The following is an 18,333-nucleotide window of genomic DNA, read 5'->3' on the forward strand; positions in this document are numbered from 1 at the left end:
AAATTAGTTTATTCCCTTTTGTTCACCCAAGTGGAGTGAAATAATCCAAATTACATTGAAACACGTTAGGCTTAAACATTCAACACATTGGTTTAAGAGCTTTTTTTTTAATAATTACAAAAACGTCATCTTACAGTTTTTTTTAACTGAAAGTATACCTTTAGATCATTAGAGCTAAGAAATCAAATGCAAAACACAAAAAGGTATTGAGTGATTCAGACTTTTATTTGACTACAGAAATGTCTTCTTGACAAGCAAACAAGACATTGAGAAGACATTTGTAAACATCATCTACCAGTTAAAAGGAATTCTTATTTCAGAATAACTTTGCAAAACTAAAGTTGAACTAAAATTTGCTAGGTGCTGCCAGAGTGTTTTTTTTTTTGCATTTTCATGTTGAAAATAACTAAATCTTGAACCTTCTAGTTCCACTCCAGTACAAGGCGTAAGAACGGAAGAAGGGATAACTCTTTCATTTACAAGCTGGGAGGCTCACCAGTGTTAGTGTTTTACTCCACAGACAACAGCCGCTTACGGAATTCGGCACATTATTCCAGAGGGATGTACGTTTACCTATCAAACATTCTGAACACATCAAGTGGAGAAAACTGCAAGAAGGAGATGATGAGACAGGAGTGCAATCAAGCAAGTGGCCAACAAAAGGATCAGAGCATCTTCTGAACATCTAAGCTTTAGGCTGTTTTAGTCCCTCCCAAGGTACAGCATGGGCGCACACACCACATCTTTCATTCCAGTCAGAAAACAAGCCGATCGGAAAGGTTTGAAAGGGAGCGCGGTGTCCCTGCTTTAAGGACCGCATTGCTTAACCTGCTCGAGAGGTAAACCGGGTCCCGTTTCTCAGCACTCTGCACCAGGCTGCGCTGCGTCCTTCTGCTCTGACGGACGAGAGTCCCCGCTTTCCCCAGACGGCCTGTTATTTCTTAATGAAAAATCGGGTTATATCTGAAGCAAGTTTTGATGCTGCCACGCTTCTCTTCATCTGGCTCCTCTCTTTGGCTTGCTGTGCAGTTCTCTGTAAAACAAGCACGGGGTTTCAGGCCCGGGATTCACTCCCACAAGGAAACGGGCAATGCGCAGCAGGGGGAAGGCCTGGGAGAGACTGACCTTCCTGTGACAGAGTGTGCACAGTGTCTGCAGGTTGTCCAGGGAGCACTGTCCTCCTCCGCCGTACACAGGCCTGATGTGATCGACCTGCCAAAACTGCCCTTCCGCTGGGTCACGGATGATCTCGTTCAGCTGGCAGCGGATTTTTAAAAAGAGAAAGAGCATAAACAGTACAATCTCTCCTTTTCAGTTTACAGTTGCAGACACGTATTGGTATCCCGGAAGCTCTTTATTTGCTACAACATTTTGAGTACCGCTTACTAGGTTGAATGTCAAATGCCGGTATTAATTGGGGGGAAAAAAATCTGACTACATAAAGAAAACACAACTTCAGTTTTACAGCAATAGCTCTGTGCGCTCACAAAATGTTAAGTTGTTTTAAACAGTGAGCAGAAAGGGCGTTAATTTCTGAGTGGTACTTTTCCTTGAGATTATAAAATACCACCCTGTACAATTTCATTAAAAAAATGTCAGGAGATCAGTGTTGAGATACAATTGCCAGCTTATGGATAAACCAAATAAACCTGAAGAATCTGAACCAACAATGAATGATGTGCTGCTTCAGAGATCGGTAGCCTAGTCCACAGAAAGGTCCTGGAAGCCACGAATGTCTTCTGTGAACAAGAGAATCTATCGAGGTGGCAGAAGGGAGTGCTGAAGTGTTTTCTTCACAGATGAGTGCCATTTCGCCCCTGACAGAAAACAACGTGTGTGGAGATGTTTTGTGGTGCCTGTGTGACGTCGTGAGAAGAATCTCCCGTCTCACAGCAGCGCATTCACTGCAGATGGAGGACAAACATATTGCTCGGCGGTACGCCGGCAAGGCCTTTCAGCCAACAATTCTCCTGTTCCAGCGGATCTACAAGCGCTGACTTCAGCTGGAGGGAAAACAACAGCAAAACGCAGACACCTTGCTTTTCACCCGAGCCGAGCCCGTCAGGACAGGCGTGGGATCAACTGGCCAGCGCCAATGGCAGGAGACAACCATGACCAGCCCAGCTTCGCCAGCTGCCTCCAGCTGCACAGGACGAGTGGCAGCACATCCCACAGCCCTCTGTCCAGAGGCTGATCAGGTCTGTGCGTCAGCTCGGCCAGGTAGTCCCCAAGTAGTACATAGCCGATACTACCTCTGGAATATTTTAATTCATTGCCACTACATTTCTAACTACATTACTGTTCCCAAACACATTTTAACTGTGTCCATCAGGACATCCCCAGGGGAGCTACCTGGGTATCTCTACCTATGTGCTGTGCTTTTACATTTAAGGAGAAATGTGTATATATATAAAATGTATATAATATAAAATAATAGTATTAAGCTAGACATATTTCAAGAGTATTTTTCTTCCGTACCGGGCCATGTGGGTATGCTGAAGCATATTAACAAACTGCCATCACCACCACTTGTTTAATGCTTAAACTAGTACTTCGTGCTTCGTTTACAACAGGCAATATAGAAAGGACTGAAGGAATTATTAAAAACATAATTTTTTTTTTTGGTAATGAACTGTTCTGACTCTTGCAGGAGAAGGCTGGGAGAGCTCTTGTCTATCACCCAACAAGAATTCACTCATCATACACATATCTCTTGTCATGGGACGTCCTGTGGGCCGATTCAGATTCCCTATTGAAACCACTGAAGATCTGCTCATTAGGAGACCCGGTTTGAGTAGCTTGTCACTCATCAGTCCCTCAAGCCCAGTTTAGTGGCGAGCCTGTTCACCCCGTCTGGGCTGAGTGTGTGGCTGCCTGAGTGTTTCCACCAGGTGCCCACTGAGCGGTCCCGCAGATATGATAGCGGTGTATAATGATCTCGACTACATTATCTAAAATGATTATGGTTAATAATGATATAAAAGAGCTGTGCCCGGAGGGCAATGAATACATTTTGCTAAACTGGGATCAAGCAAAAAGGCAGCGCTTACTAATTGCCTTTTGAAGGGAGGCGCGTCACTGTAAAATCACTGTTTATACAGCAGAACCACACTTCTTTCCTTGCACAATTGTCATGTCTCTTTGCAACAAAAGGTATCAGACTGCAATTGAGACAGATATAATACATTAAAAAAAAGCGGGCTAAAAGAAGTCTAAAGCCACTCTAGATTTAATGTTGGCATTTTCAATTTGTACTCAAGCCATCTGGGACTCCTTGCCTTTTCAGGCTGAGATGCCCCAGGGACAGGCCAGCTGCAGAAATCAATCCCTATTCAGACTGTAAAGTCCTTTACCATAATTAGCCTGGTTCTGGGAGGACCTGTGAAGCACCACAGTGAGTAACTTGTACAGATGGTAAATTGGATGGTGACCTGATCAATATCACTAAGTCCTCCCAGCCAGCCCTGAGGGAGCGTGGCCTTCTGATACACTCAACTAACCTCACGTCTCTAATTCTGTATGCCAGGAGTATTTATGATCTACTGCATTGGCCATTTCCTTTAGTGCGAGGGTTGTTATCCCAAATCCAGCAGGCACAGTGCATTGATTTGTGAGAAGGTGTTTCTACTTTATAGAAATGGCAAACAGTATCGCATACCCTGCTGTTCCACCCCTGTACAGAAAAATCAATGCAGGATCTTATAGGCCTAGAATCTCTCTCCTCTGTGCAGCTGAGCTGCAGTAGAGCCCGAGCACATCATGGCAAAGCCTGTGGCCACAATAAGACCGCACTGTTCTTGCAGCAGAGGGGAATTAATCCCACTCGCACACAAAGAACTCATCTTTCAGAAGCACAAAGCAAAAGATCTTCAAATATGCGGATACCTAGTCATACACATATGAGGCTGGTTACCCTTAAATAAAATCCTGTTCTTTTGTTATCCCCTTCTGAAATAATAATAGAAATAATTTCCAGAACTGTACACCTGTTGTGTCCCATGTGTTATCTCTACACAGTGGAAATGTATTTCAGAGGAGAAAATGCTCCCATGAGCATTTCTACATAATATACACAAACAGCACCTTGAACGTGTTCTCAGAGCCTTCATATGCTGTTCTGTGAAATTACAGAAGGAACGCTCAAAATGTGAATGCTCAAACTGAAGACTTCTTAAGATAATATAAGTTCCAGTAAATGTCAGCCATAACTAAAGAGAAGAAAGAAATAAGTTGATAGTGTAAGTATTCAGATCCACATGGCGAAGCACATCGGGCAGCGATTACAGCCGCAGTTGGGTCAGTCTGTACCAGTGCGGTTCCTGCCCATTCCTCCTGGCAGACTGACTTCACCATGTTCAAAGAGATATTAAAGAAATCTTTGAAATGTTTTTATATCCCTCATCTGTGCCTTTATACAACTTAATCCCTGAGTTGTTCTGAAAACTCCTTTGTCTTCATCAATGAATCTTCACTTGAAATTCGCTCACTACCTGACTGAACAACATTACAGAAACAGGTGTTATTTATTCTGAAATCATATGCACCACTATTATTGCACACAGACAGAGGCCACAGAACTAATTGTGGCTCATTAAAGTACCTGAATTAATTAAGGTTTGCCACATCAAAGGGTTTGAACTTAAGCAGTTATGACTTCTCCATTTTTCATCATATTAATTACCGTTTGTATCTTTTAATTTTTGCTTTGAATGTGTGGAGCAGGTTGTGTAGATAAAAGACATGATTCTATACATCAAAGTGTCATGACTGCAGGTCCTAAAGCTTGGGGCTTCAAATAGAGTGTGAAAACTGGGAAGGGATCTGAATATGCAGAGAGCCCATCAGGCTTCGCAGAAAGTTTGGGGTCTCTAGTGGTGGTGTTGTGACACTTACATTCTGAGTAGCAAATGCAATAATTAGCACTATTAACATTTTACTTTCTGATTAACTAACAGAATAAAAATAGCTCTTCAACACTTTACCAAATGTATTTCTGTCTCCGTTATCCCACAGATCGGTAACTGCTAAATAAAAACGTGCGATTGCAACTCGTGACAACCTCTAAATCACACGCCGCGTGTCCTGACAGCAGCCTGAGACAGGCTCGGGACTCTTCCCCCCCGTCCTGGCCGCTACCTGGCGGAGGGGCAGCTGTGCCAAGCTGCTGCTCTCCAGGATCTCCTTCCGGCGGGCGGGGGGGGCGTCCCGGACACGCTGGTACAGCTCCTGGGCACCGAGGCCGCACTGCTGGCACACGCCGCGCTCCGTGGCCAGGACGCGGGCCCTCATGTGGGCCTGGCTGGAGCGCACCAGGAAGTCCTCCTGGCAGTCCTGGGAGCAGAAGCGCGAGTCCCCAGGGGCGGGCTGAGGGCAGGGCTGCAGGCAGCAGAGGCACAGGGGGGCGCCGTCCCGGCCCAGGGCCTGCAGGTAGCCCGTGCCCTCGGGTGGCCCGGCCGAGCTGGAGGCGCGGTCCTCAGCTGCGCCGTCTCCGGAGCGCCCTTCGTCCCTGACGAGACAAAGCCAGCGTGAGCGACGGCCTCTGGCACGAGCCCAGCGCAGAGGAACATCACACTGGAAAGGTCGAGGTTTATTCCACAGCACGTTTCTTCGGGCGCGTCAGGGCCAAGGCCAGGCTCTCTGACCATCTCCTATTCCCCTATAGATGTCGTTGTTATAACATCATTCCCAAAGGATTTCGTCTGAAATTTAACACATGTGAAGAAGGCTCCACAGCCGAAATGCTGCGTTTCTTTTCTTCTCTTTTCAGCAGGGAATAAACCTCTTACTTGTTCCTTTCCAGCCTATGCATGCTGACACAGCTCCCTACACTATACCTATATACAGCAACCGGGATGCGTTCAGAGCTAGCAGGGGACTGTACTTCCACGACTTTCAGCTTGCTTGTTCAGAAGCATTTTTATTTCCCATTTTAAACCGTTTTCTTCCAGCAGTTCACTCATGAAAATACCCACAAGGAGACCTGCAAGCCGTATCCTCCCTGGGCGTGGCGAAGGGAAGGAGCCGGATTCGGGCTCACATGCTCCCAGAAGCCCCCACCCTGCCCCTCGGGGGGGGGGGGCCTCCCAGTCCGGCAGGCAAGCTGGGGTTCCCATGGCAACTTCTGCCAGGCAGGGCAGCTTCACCTGCCTTCCAGACAGTGGATTAAACTTAATCCATCTGGGCCGGGTACTGACAGGCTCCTGGGCTTCCAAAACCCCCTTTCAGTCCTGGCTGGCTTACAGCGCAAATGGTCTGAGGCAATCTTTCTTTCCCTGCTCGGCTCCTGCCTTCAAACACAGGAGCTTCTCAGCGAGAGGCACACCAGGTGCCTCAGACCTTTCCCTCCCAAATTAAGGGAGATATTATTTAATGACGATGGTAATGCCAGGTTGAAGAGACGTCGCAAGCTAGACCTGCCAGCAGAACGAGCAGGAACGAGCTGAAACATTAAGTCTCTGAGAACAAGAGCATTTAAGTTGAGCTCACACTGAAAGACCTCTCCTGCCCTCAGTGTGGTGAATTAAGTAAGGAGGGAGACAGGACGGGTAATAATGAAACTGTAAGGTGGGGGCGTGGGGGTGGGGGTGTAACAAGCTGTCCAGGCCCGATCCCAGGATCTGTCAGAGGATCACGGTACTGGATAAGGGACAGTCGCCGGTAATCACAGCACCCCCCCGGACAACATGACAGCAGCCTGTCTCAGGGCCTGGCAGGGAGTCGTGAAACCCAGCTTTCAACTCCTCCATCACGGCAAGGCACCTGCGGGAACCCACAGTCCAGCCCGCGCGCCGCCAACAGCGCTCATCAATCTACACATGACTTCTTCTTAAGGAAACAGCTTACGTCTGGTGAACCTGGTTTGTTTTACTCTTGGGGAGGAAGGGGTTTTCTCTGGCAATAACTCGGACAAAGCCTCCATCCTTCTGCACCTTCCTGAGGGAAGCCTGCGCCACATCCTCCTTGGTAAGATATCTGCATGAAAAAACACGACAGCAAGAAACGATGCATCGAAGGGAAAAACGATAAAGACCTGCAGTACATCATTTTCACCCTGTTACACGCACACAGAAAAAGAACAACTCTTCGAGGAGCGCGCAGCATGAGAGCACGAGAGGAGGGACATGAAAGGTGTGTCACACACTGATAACGCTGCGAAGCGCGAGTCTGCGGGCGGCACTGGAGAAGTGCAAATTGATTCTGGAAAACTCTCCAAAAGTTGCCTGCATGGAGCTTTGTGCGATCCCCCCAGAGACGGAACAAAAGACGACGGTCTAATATTGGATTTTCACCTGTTAATTTAGTTGTGTCCCTCCTCCCCCTTTCCTTTCCTCACCGTACCTGTCCGCTCCCCCCCCGTGTCGTGGAACAGGAGTGGTTACAGCTGGAGGAGGCCCGCGAGCCGACTCCTGTTCAAAACCCCGATCGCTGCTCTCTTTAACTCCTCGCTTGAGCACAAGGACTCCTGGAGCTGGGGGGGCTCCTTCCCCGAGCAGAGCTCCTTGCCTTTTGGTGCTGCTGTGCCTCCGCTGGCAGCCCCCGATGTCCTCCAGGGCCGCGCGCGGGTCGAGAAACACGCGGCCGCTCCTCCGGATCACCCTCTGCTTCATGGCCGTCAGGGCGCTCCAGGCCCGCACAAACCGCAGCACCTGGCAGAGCGAGCGAGCGACCGGCTGTGAGCGCCCCCAGAGCACACCCCCTCTCCTGCATTCCCTTCACAGCAAGGCTTGAGGTCTGCAACGCTCTCCACTATGGGCTCTGTAACTCGTAACTACAAGATCTTGTTACTGACTTTCAAGGCTCTAAACACTCTGGCTCCATCATACATCTCTGATCTCCTCCATGTCAACACTCCCGCTTATGGGCTCCGGTCAGTTGAGGCTGGTCCTCTGCTCACTGCACGCAGGACTAAATCACGGACTTGTGGTGACCGTGCCTTCTCTGTCTCTGCTCCAGTGCTGTGGAATGACCTTCCTCAGACTTCACAACAGACAACTGGTCGACTCTCTTCAAATCTAAACTCAAAAGTTACCTTTTTACCAAGGTCTACGTCTGATTGCCTGCATCTGTAAAAACCTGTACGCTCTTGTTTTTTTCATTTACTTTATATTCTACTTTTTTGTCTTTTTGTTTATTCATATTGTACAAAGTCCTTGGGTTTGTCCTTCATTTTATAAAACACAGGCGGGACACGTGTCCTCTAACAGCATCGGACCCATTGAAACTGCAAAGATCGTCTTACTTGCTGACGGTTCTCGGGATGCTGGAACATCTCTGGCAAGTCTTCCCAGTTCTCTAATTTTATGTCCAGCGGGATGAAATTGCAGTTCAAAGGAACGCCATCCTAAAATGCAAAGCAGACATGAATGTAAGATACTGTAGACTTTGTCTTTGTCTACTTAGACTTTGAAAAATGTCCGAAATGTGACTGAAAACGCACATATGGTAGATGTCTTTTAAAAAGATGCAAGGTCTGTGTTCCGAGAAAAATTAAAAATAAATGTACATCAGTTCTCATTCAGATAGCCCTTGGCTTGCAGGACATTTCCTCAACCTTGTAGCACAATCACTACCGGTAAATGCATTTTGAAATTTACACACATTCTTTAATAAGACTAAATTATCATCTCACCCATGTGAGACTTCGACCAAACAGTCCCAGGAATTGACTGAGACCAACACATACATTTATTCATTGTTTCAGCTTCTAGCAAGCGTAATGGAGTCGAATGAGCTGCTGATACTGTAATCTCATCTTTGTGGCACAGCAAAAGAAATATGCAAATTCATAGACAGTATACAGTATTCAAGCACTTAGAGCCAGTAAATATATTTTATTGATTATAAAAGACAAAATATTACCTTTCTGAATGCTCACATTTGAATTCAATTGGATCACAATTATCTTTTATAACAATCTTGTACATTCACAATTGTAATTCAGAAAATCCTTTATGGAACACATTTTCCTGCTTAAAGAACAGGACATTAACAAAGATTCTTAAAGATTATTATTTGAATTATTGAATTATTTAATTCAAACTTTAATTTCTTCAGTCCATTGCACTTTTCAAAAGTGTCAGTCATTGCAGGTTTTCTGTTTCCATGGGCTTCCTACATGTACAAACTAAATCCCGATCTATCGAGCTCAGAGTCCTTAATTTAATGTGAGCTTCAATTTGAGTCTATTAATAAAGGTTGCTTATACAGCTTGGATGGCTCTTATTAAACAATCGGTAGGCATGCCTTTTGAAAAAATGACTCTGAGTTTCTCAGTTAAAATATACTGTGCTTTTGTTTGCTCTATTTTATAACTCCACTCTGCTGATGCTGTTAAAAAAAGTATTACTCAAACCAAAAGGTGAGTAACGTTTAGAATAAAACTTGGATACCAGGCTAACCAGAAAATGTTCATATACAGTACATATCGTTGCTAAAATGACCCTTCCTTATCTCCTGGGAGCCGAGCTGGTACAATCCAGCTGTATTTATAAATATCCTTAGCTGCCTCCTTTTTTGCCTTGCAGTGCGGAATAATACTAGGTTTGTCCCTTTTTGAGGCTTGGACTTCAGGCACAGAGAATTGATCACTATAAAATACCAGCCTTTCAGCTTGAGCTGTTTCTCTTCATGTGGTAGTTTCAACCTCCTCTCCGAGCACTTAAAAATTCCCAATCAGTTTCCACCTGCTAAATGTACTAACATACCTATGATTAAACCTGGCAAAATAAATATATTCAGAAAATGCATTAGATTGAATAATCTTCCTTTTGTTCTACTGTAACAGGGCATTTTAGAAAATAAGTGGAGAGACATCTCTCTCTCAATTTGAATAAATAATGCGAGCCTGTGGTAGTTTTAGAATAAACCCACTTAAAACGGAAAAAACAGCTGATGATTGCAAATTATCACTTTAAATAGAAGAGCTCTCATCCCCGTGGCAAACTGAGGGTACAGCTGACAGGAATGGAGAAGAGGTTCTCTAAAAACAGCCAGCTTGGAAAGGTGAGGGTTTTGTCACTACAATTTCTGCAGTTTGGAAAAGATTCATGTTTAAAAAACCTAAAAAAAGCTGCTTGATTGGATCTGGTCTTCATTGCCTTCCATGGGCAGACTCAGGTATGCAAATGACAGTCCACCAAAGCTCTCTATAAGGTATGAGCGTACAATTGTTCCTTATTTCACAGCTCCTCATCATCAGCGTTAGTCCCCTAAAAGACCTCTTACGAGACACAAATGCTTCATCCGTTCTGGCTGCACAAGTTCAGGTGTTTTAAAAAAGGACAGTCCCAAGCAGGCAGGCACGACGATGACAGGGGAAACTGATTTGGATTCATCCATCAGTGTCTAAATATCCGTCATGTTTGTTTTTGGTTGATGTTACTTGAGTGAAGTGGCTTTCTGTAACATGCAACCTGGGTCTCTCAATATCCACACAGAAACACAAGAACACACATTAGCCCTGGACTCCAAACAGTTAAATCCAAACAACACAAACTGAAGTTTGCCAGCGGGCTCACATATAAATCACTACAGAATGAAACCAGAACAGGGCAAGTCAGTCATCTCACGTTATATATAAAACCCTGCAAACCCATGTCAGTTCAATTTGAGAGTAATGTACAGCTCTGGAAAGTGGAACTTTTCATTTGTACCTTGCTGTAGAGGTAAATCCTGTCAGTGTTTCTGCTCGCACAAAACTTCAGGCCTTCCTGAACAGGAATGGTGGAGTCAGCAGAACCGCACTCTGTCTCTGTCAAACCAGAAATGAAAAAACTCACAATAAGATAATTACTACCTGTGCCGGTGAAGTTTCTTATATACTGTAAAGTGCTTTAAGAAAATGATGATGGTAGAAAATAATATCAGAGGTATCACACTTTTACAGCTTAATAATGTAGCAGTGCTTAAGGCCCATCCATTATGATGGCTGCAGTAAGTTAGCTTAATGCAGGGGAAAAAAAAGAAATAGTTTTTAAGTTTTTAAAGGTTATTTCGTGTACGCACATTATACAAATGTAAATGTAGAACACATCCAATGTGATACTGAATATAGCACTTGCAGTAATTTAGAAGATTTTGTCCAATAGGTCATTAATCTTCATCAAATGAGCAGCAAAACTGGAGACATGTTCCCAAAGTGTCACTCTGCTGTCAGGCTCATCTAGATGTAGAGTCATTACATCACAAAACACTCCCCTGAGGCCACTTCTATCAGCTAACTGCTATGTTTTACATTAAACCACCAGCCCCTGGAGAAGGAGACAAACCCAGGCCTTAAAACAGGTAATTCGCACATCATAAAAACCGCATGACTGCTACTAAATGCCATTTGCACCAGTTTGGAAAGATTCTGAAGTTACAAAACTCTAAGTGAGCAAATTACATGGGAGGTCAGAAGATCTTTAATTGAAAACACTCAATGTTCAGACTACTTTTTTTTTTGCTTGTTCAATATGCTCATGGTGATATTTTTCTGTTTTTAATGTGCTATCTCCTACTGTCACCTTCTCATTTTAATCGGAGGAAATACGAAAGCCCCAGTCGATCAGGATAATGCCTGATGTCCTGTCGGGTGTCACGCTGGGAGATCGCAGGTTCGGAACACCTCCACATGTTCTCTTCTTCTCCGTCTCTATTTGTGTTTGTGGCTTCCCTGGCATGAAGATGTTTTTTTTTATGATTCTGAAACGGAGCGAAGCCTTGCTGGGCTAAAAAGGGCGTAATTCCTCTTATGAACGTAAGAAAATCCGAAGAGCTACACATGACAGGAGGCCCTCCGGCCCACTCTACCCATTGGGTAGGCTTCAAGAGGAGTCAGATGATCTAGGGATCTCCCTCCAGCCGCCTGTGAACAGCGGCGATATCCTCAGTAACGGCAATACCTGAATGCAGGAACGACAGTGCGCTTCCTTCACTGATAAAGTGTACGGCAGGGCTGCAATTCACTCTCATTAGAAAACAAAATGAAGTCTAGAAATAATCAAATCAGAGACAGGGGAGCAAAGGGCATCTTCTCAAGCCTGTGGAGAGGTAAGGACACACGCGATTCCCCATGGATTCCCCATGGATTCTGATTCCCACCATTGTGGGATAATGCCGTCTTCCCTGAAGAGCCTGCGCCTTGCTCCCCCTCCCGCCTCCCGCTCTCCGTCCGGCAGGCGTGCTGGCGATGAGGCGGCGGGTCATCCCTGCCCTCGGTGTCCGAGCGTCTCTCCTCTGCCCCCTGCGGCTCCGAGAGGGGCTCCTGGCTGGGGCCTGGCAGTGGAGACACACACACACACACTCGACACATACCTTTCCATTTGAAAAAATTCAAATTTAAAAAACACCTGAAGAGTGCAAGGAAAACGGCTTTCCCTTTTTTCCGAAAAAAAAAAGGATGTTTCCTTCAGAAGAGAAGCCGAAATGAAATGCAACTCACGACCAGAGCCATCTAAATAAAACTTGCTGTTCTTTCATGTGGGGGAAAAAGACAACAGGTCTGGCGATACGATGTCTCACATTTGTATTCCTTATGCTCGTGCGATGGGTCCGCCACTGTTGTGATCCCTTACCTCAAAGACACAAGGCTCACCACCAGTTAGAGCTGAGAGTTGTGTGGGGGGGGGGGGGGGCTGTATTATTTGAGCAGTTAAAGGGGAAAAATAACTTGTTTGTAATCCAAAACGTTAGTAGCCAAGGATTTTAGGTAGTGTGAAATTAGTGACTTCATTTCACATTATACGTGTTAGGAAAAGGCTAGGACAATCATGAATTAGCTACTATGCATTTGATGAAGTCTACTGACAAAATACTGACAAAGGCCCTGCAGGTTCACATTAACACAGGTGTGCCTAATTATCTGGATGCTGTTCAATGCTTGTTCACACATTTGTATGCTGAAGACTCCTCTATCTTCAGAAGCCGTTTAGAGTATCATTGACCTGAATAATGACTTACATGCTTTAACAGTTTCCAATCTTACCTAAACCTCAAGAAATTTTCTTCAGATATCACAAAAAAACAAACAAACAAACAAACAAAAGATAAAAGAAATGCTCTTTGACACACTTCAGGGACTTCACTAATTGTCTTTTCCACTCTGTTCGCTATTTTTTCTGGTCAGGTTTTTTTAAGATGTTCTGAAGTTGCATTTCAAATTTGTATTACACTGCCACGGCGGGCCTTTTGTATCATCATATCCTTTGAAATACTGCAGACACAAACATGAAATGTGACCAGATACACAAATAGACTTTTTACCAGATACCTCCTCAATCTCCAGTAAGATCCAGTAAACTAGAGGCCCATGTTCATTAACAACTCCGAAGGGTGAGAAACAGGACGTCATGATTTCAGTCTTCAGCAGACAAGTTGCAATTAACCACGACAAGCTTCCTAAATCAGTACACTCTGGCACTGACCAGAAAAAAACGCAGAAAATGGAAGAGAACTTTAACAGTGTAACAAAACATCCATAAAGCAAAACCGAGGAGCTGATCGTTGATTTCAGGAAACTGCAAAACAGACACGCCCCTATCCACATCAACGGGACCGAAGTGGAAAGGGACAGTAACTTTAAATTCCTTGGCATCCATATCACCGAGGACCTCACATGGTCTCTCAACGCCACCTGTCTGATCAAGAAAGCGCAACAGCCCCTGTACTTCCTAAGATGGTTGAAGAAGGCTGAGATATGTCCCCAGATCCTCACTAACTTTTACAGAGGCACTACAGAAAGCACACTGACAGGCTGCATCACAGTGTGGTATGGCAACTGCAGTATTGCTGACCGCAAAGCCCCACAGCGGGTGGTGAAAACTGCCCAGTCCATCACTGGGGTTGCCCTCCCATCCATACAGGACATTTATGACAGACGGTGCTTAAGGAAAGCTCTAAGCATCATCAAAGACCCCACACACCCCAGCTACAGACTCTATGATCCTCTACAATCTGGAAAACGGTACCAGAGCATTTGGGCCCGGACTACCAGACTCAGAGACAGTTTTTACCCCCGCACTATCAAACTATTAAACTCCCAGCCTCTCTCACCTGCGATCTGAACCTCACAGTGCCTTCTCTCTTACCAAAAACTCAAACACACATTGAAATCTACCTCTACCTCACATGTCAAAAAGCTCACTCCCCATCATTTTCTATCCTTTATTTCATTCTGTTGATGTATGTTTTTTGCGCATCTGATGTTGTTTTGCACATTGCCTGTTGTTGTTTTGCACACTCCTTGTTGTCTCTGTCTTTTTTTTAATTATACAATTGTATTGTTGTTTTTTTGTACTACTTATCGTCTGAGAGCTAGCTAAATGGCATTTCGTTATACCATATACCCGTATACGAGTATAATGACGATAAACTTGAGCTTGATAAAGTACAGCGTGTATCACAACAGTCCAGCCTGAGCATCAGATCCAGAGACCTCAGGCTGCTTTCACTGTTATATCCTACAACTGCTTTCACGGCGGCAGCAGCTTTCTTTCCAGCTGAGCCGCGACAGGCTGGAAAAGGTTTCTGTAGTGAGGGACCACAGTACTGCAGCTGACGCTCGATTCCCCACGCTCACTATTTCTTTCGCTTGCTGTTTTATTCTGCTACTGAGCTTTAAATGTGTTTCAGTGTTAGGTTGTGCTGTCCCTGCATGCCCCTTCATCCTACCCCCTCCCCCCGAAAAAAAAACACAGGAAAGGATGAAGGTCCTTTAGTCAACCGATTCACATTTACCAAAGTGAAAACATCCCCACCAGTCCTGCTTGAAGACATCGGTGCACACCGCACAATTGTACACTTGGAGGTACCCAGCTCTGCGCATTAAATAACCCTTCAGGCAGACACACATCAAACAGTCAACAGCGTGTGAAATAACTGTGTGTACAGGGTTATTTGGAGAGATGAGAAAATGCTGCACATCAGAATTCATCCTGAGCAAAAATACGGCACTGATAAATTGCGGTGGAGGTGATCCTGTAGGGATGGAAATGAATCTCCCACTCTGGCACTTTACACTCGAAGGTGTGTACCATGTGTTCCGCGTGGCTGCTAATTGCAATTCAACCCGTTTTGTTTTCTAGCGCTTTGCTAATAAAATCCAATTAATCTCGCCTCCTAGGGACACGTCTCCAGGAGCCTTGTAAACGTACCCGCGAGTAAAAGAGTTTGAACGAAAGGGAGAGCCGGCCGAGGATCCCCGAAGCTCTACTCACCGTGGGCGTGGCGGGGGCGCGGCGCCTCGCACATCTCGCAGTAGGGCAGGAGGGGGCTGTTGGCGAACGTGCAGCAGCTGCAGCGCCACTCCTCGCCGCTAGAGGGCGCCTCCCCAGAGGCCGGGCGGTCCCCTTCGGAGAGTCTCGGGGGTCTCGGGCCCCTGGCCCGGCTGGAGCCCCGCGGCCGCTTGGCGTGAGGCTGGCCGTTGGGCTCTGGGAGCACGGCGGCTTCCTCCCGCGCCACGGCTGCCGGGGGCTCCTCCTCTTCCTCCGCCGGCCCCTTGGCGGCTGCCTCCGACAGGGACTCCTCGGCTGAGCGCCGCCTCTTCTTCTCCAGGAAGAACGTGCGGATGTCTCGCTGCTTCTCCTTCTCAAACTGAAGGGAGAGACGGGCCTGCTGAGCTGGGCTGAGCCGGGCGTGAGCTTTAAGGCAGCTTTGTGTTTTACTGACGTTACAAACACTGGCGCGGTCAGACACCGTAACACCCACGCTCGACCAAAACAACAAGCCGAAGAAGGCGTCAGGGAGGAAATGCAGCTCACCCGCAGAAAACATTCTATTCAACGTGTCAAACACACAGTATTTCAAGCATTTCCTGTGTGCAAACTTGAAAATAGAGTTCTGCCATTCTCTGTCTCTCTACCATATCTACCACTCTTTAGGAGTTCATTTAAGAATTAATTTAAATCCTCTCCCCTCTCTGCAGTAGAATCCCTTCAGCTCCACTGTTCGTGTCCGAGTCTGTGTGCAGTCGGGGTAGGCTCACAGCTGGGAGCTACTGCAGTTAACTGTTGGCAAGACAGGCAGCTACTCCTCTGGACCGGCTACATCAAGAGGGATAAAAAGAAGATCTGCAGGGAGTGGACAAAAAGTGGGAACAGGTAAAGGAGGGACACCACATAAGTGAAAGACTGAGCTTTAACACCGGTGTGGCTCCTGCGTTAATTACGCAAAGAACACCCCAGCCTGTGTAGGGTCATATAAAACTGCTGGACGGGCCTGGGTGACTAGAATCATGATGACAGTGGGCAGCAAGTGCAGATCAGCTCCTGCACATTTGAGCCTGGAGTAATTTCACCCAAACCTCTCATTCATACCAGGCAGTGCTGCGAGTCCAGTGGTGCAAAGAGCACAGACAAGGCACCGCCGAGCAGTGGAGAAGTGTGATTTTTATGACATGAATCATCCTTCATCACATTATTGACAAGTGAACTAGAGCTCATGTAGCACCAACCTGAAGAGCTCTGCAGCCCTGAACAGTGAAGGGTTCTGGAGGGTCTGCGACACTGCGGGGCTCATTTTAATAATAATAATTAATAATAATTGCTTACACTTATATAGCACTTTTCTGAACACTCCACTCAAAGCGCTTTACAGGTAATGGGGACCCCCCTCCACCACCACCAATGTGCAGCCCCACCTGGATGATGCGATGGCAGCCATAGTGCACCAGAATGCTCACCACAGCTATCAGCGGGGAGGAGAGCAGAGTGATGAAGCCAGTTCAGAGATGGGGATTATTAGGAGGCCATGATTGGTAAGGGCCCATGGGAAATTTGGCCAGGACGCCGCGGTTACACCCCTACACCCCTATTTTCCTGACATGGCTTGTGTGCCCTCGTTCCCTAAGAGGGCAGCGTCATAGAACTGAGTGATCTTCTTCACCCCATGTTGCAGCATTTCTCTCCTGCCTGGAGGGGTGTCTTCCAGGATGCCAGAGTGCCCCGTCCACAGAGCACGTGTGGTCACTCGGTGGTGTGAAGAGCCTGACACTGATCAATCATTTAAGAGATATTCTGGACCACCTGAGACAGCATGTTCCCCCTGCACCAGCCAGCTGATTGACTTCCTCATGGAGGAGCGGTGCCGCGGCCCTGCTGCAGATCTGCAGACGGTGGCAGACTCTGATGCCACAGCTTGTACCGCTGCACACGAGGCAGCCCGAATCCCCACCCAGTCATGTTACAACGGCACTTCCAGTTTTTTTGTCCACTACCTGTATGTTTAGATTTAAATTGGGAAAGTTGGTAACATTTTGAAGAATAGTTTATTGCAATTTTTTAAAGATTAAACTACATTTTTTTAAGCAATTCGGCGGCACACCGGTGAATGTTTATTTAATTCTTATGTTGGAAATGACAGAGAATGTCAGAATCTGCATTTTCATTACATTACTGACAGTGCACTGGGAAATAAACAAATCACAGAAATGCCTCTCTCTTGTGATGACGTCTCTACCTTTTTTCTCATGTAATTCTCTGTGATTTTTTGCAGCTCATTTAAAAATAAAATCCATCTGTAGGATTATTAAAAACACAACTTCACAGCGCAGAAACAGGACCAAACTGTAGCCGGGTTTCAAAGAATTTCATGAATTTCATGAATTTCATGTGCGGTGTTAAAACTCACGTGAGAGAAGAATACTTCATCCTGGCTGTCTGGTGCATCTCCTTGAAAACTATCACCTGGTGTCCAGGCACTGGCAAAACTCAAGAACTCCCACTTCTCTCGGTCTCCAAGCTCTGCCTTCAGATACTCCTTTTTCCCATTTAAGGTGCTGCCTGTCACCCCCTCCTGAACAACAAATTGGGCAAAAGGTTGCTTAGCTTCAAACAGGAACATTTTTAAACCACCTGAGTCTAGGGCTGGTCTATTATTTTCTATAACTCACAATCTAATCGCCGATTTCAAATCTGCATTAAAGGGGCCCGTCACCTGTTTGTGCCCACACTGTGACACGGCTGTGGTACAGTATATAAGTGCACGGTCTTATTCCTTGAGAAATACCACCGACACAAAGACAGAAATTTAACAGGACCGCACTGTGTCATTTCCACACCTTCTTACTGCATAATGTTTTAAGAATTAACACGGGTGTGAGCAACGTCAGGCAAGCAAAACATGCAGACGTGTCAGACGCCAAACCGGAATATTAAACAATGAGACTCGGGAAGCGAAATCGAGAATAAAGAGGCATGCGTCGGTCTTCAGCGTACCTCTGACAAGGGAGCTGATGTGTAAAGCAAGGCAAGAATCCTCTTTCTGTATCAATACGCTGTGGTTGCCTGTGCTGACACACAGGAGTTCTCACAAGAAGACAGAACATGAGCTTACTTTCTCCCTGGAGAGCAGCTCAGT

The 18,333-nt window shown here is 46.0% G+C and overlaps 1 protein-coding gene across 1 annotated transcript in view; it reads right to left on the reverse strand.

Moving 5' to 3' along the window:
• Positions 1–208: 208 nt before the first annotated feature.
• The window catches only part of zranb3 (zinc finger, RAN-binding domain containing 3), a 43,718-nt gene continuing 25,593 nt past the window's right edge, over positions 209–18,333 (reverse strand). Inside the window, exons 12-21 of the mRNA XM_088931114.1 lie at positions 17,605–17,769; positions 15,195–15,570; positions 12,082–12,255; positions 10,653–10,750; positions 8,240–8,341; positions 7,504–7,646; positions 6,844–6,972; positions 5,137–5,506; positions 1,126–1,257; positions 209–1,033 (exon numbers count right to left, since the gene is read on the reverse strand). Of these exons, the coding sequence (XP_088787240.1) occupies positions 935–1,033; positions 1,126–1,257; positions 5,137–5,506; positions 6,844–6,972; positions 7,504–7,646; positions 8,240–8,341; positions 10,653–10,750; positions 12,082–12,255; positions 15,195–15,570; positions 17,605–17,769 (1,788 nt within the window). The 3' untranslated portion in view covers positions 209–934. The remainder of the gene's footprint in view (positions 1,034–1,125; positions 1,258–5,136; positions 5,507–6,843; positions 6,973–7,503; positions 7,647–8,239; positions 8,342–10,652; positions 10,751–12,081; positions 12,256–15,194; positions 15,571–17,604; positions 17,770–18,333) is intronic.

This window comes from Atractosteus spatula, chromosome 13, assembly GCF_055471065.1.
Source record: "Atractosteus spatula isolate fAtrSpa1 chromosome 13, fAtrSpa1.hap1, whole genome shotgun sequence".
Lineage (NCBI taxonomy): Eukaryota > Metazoa > Chordata > Actinopteri > Semionotiformes > Lepisosteidae > Atractosteus > Atractosteus spatula.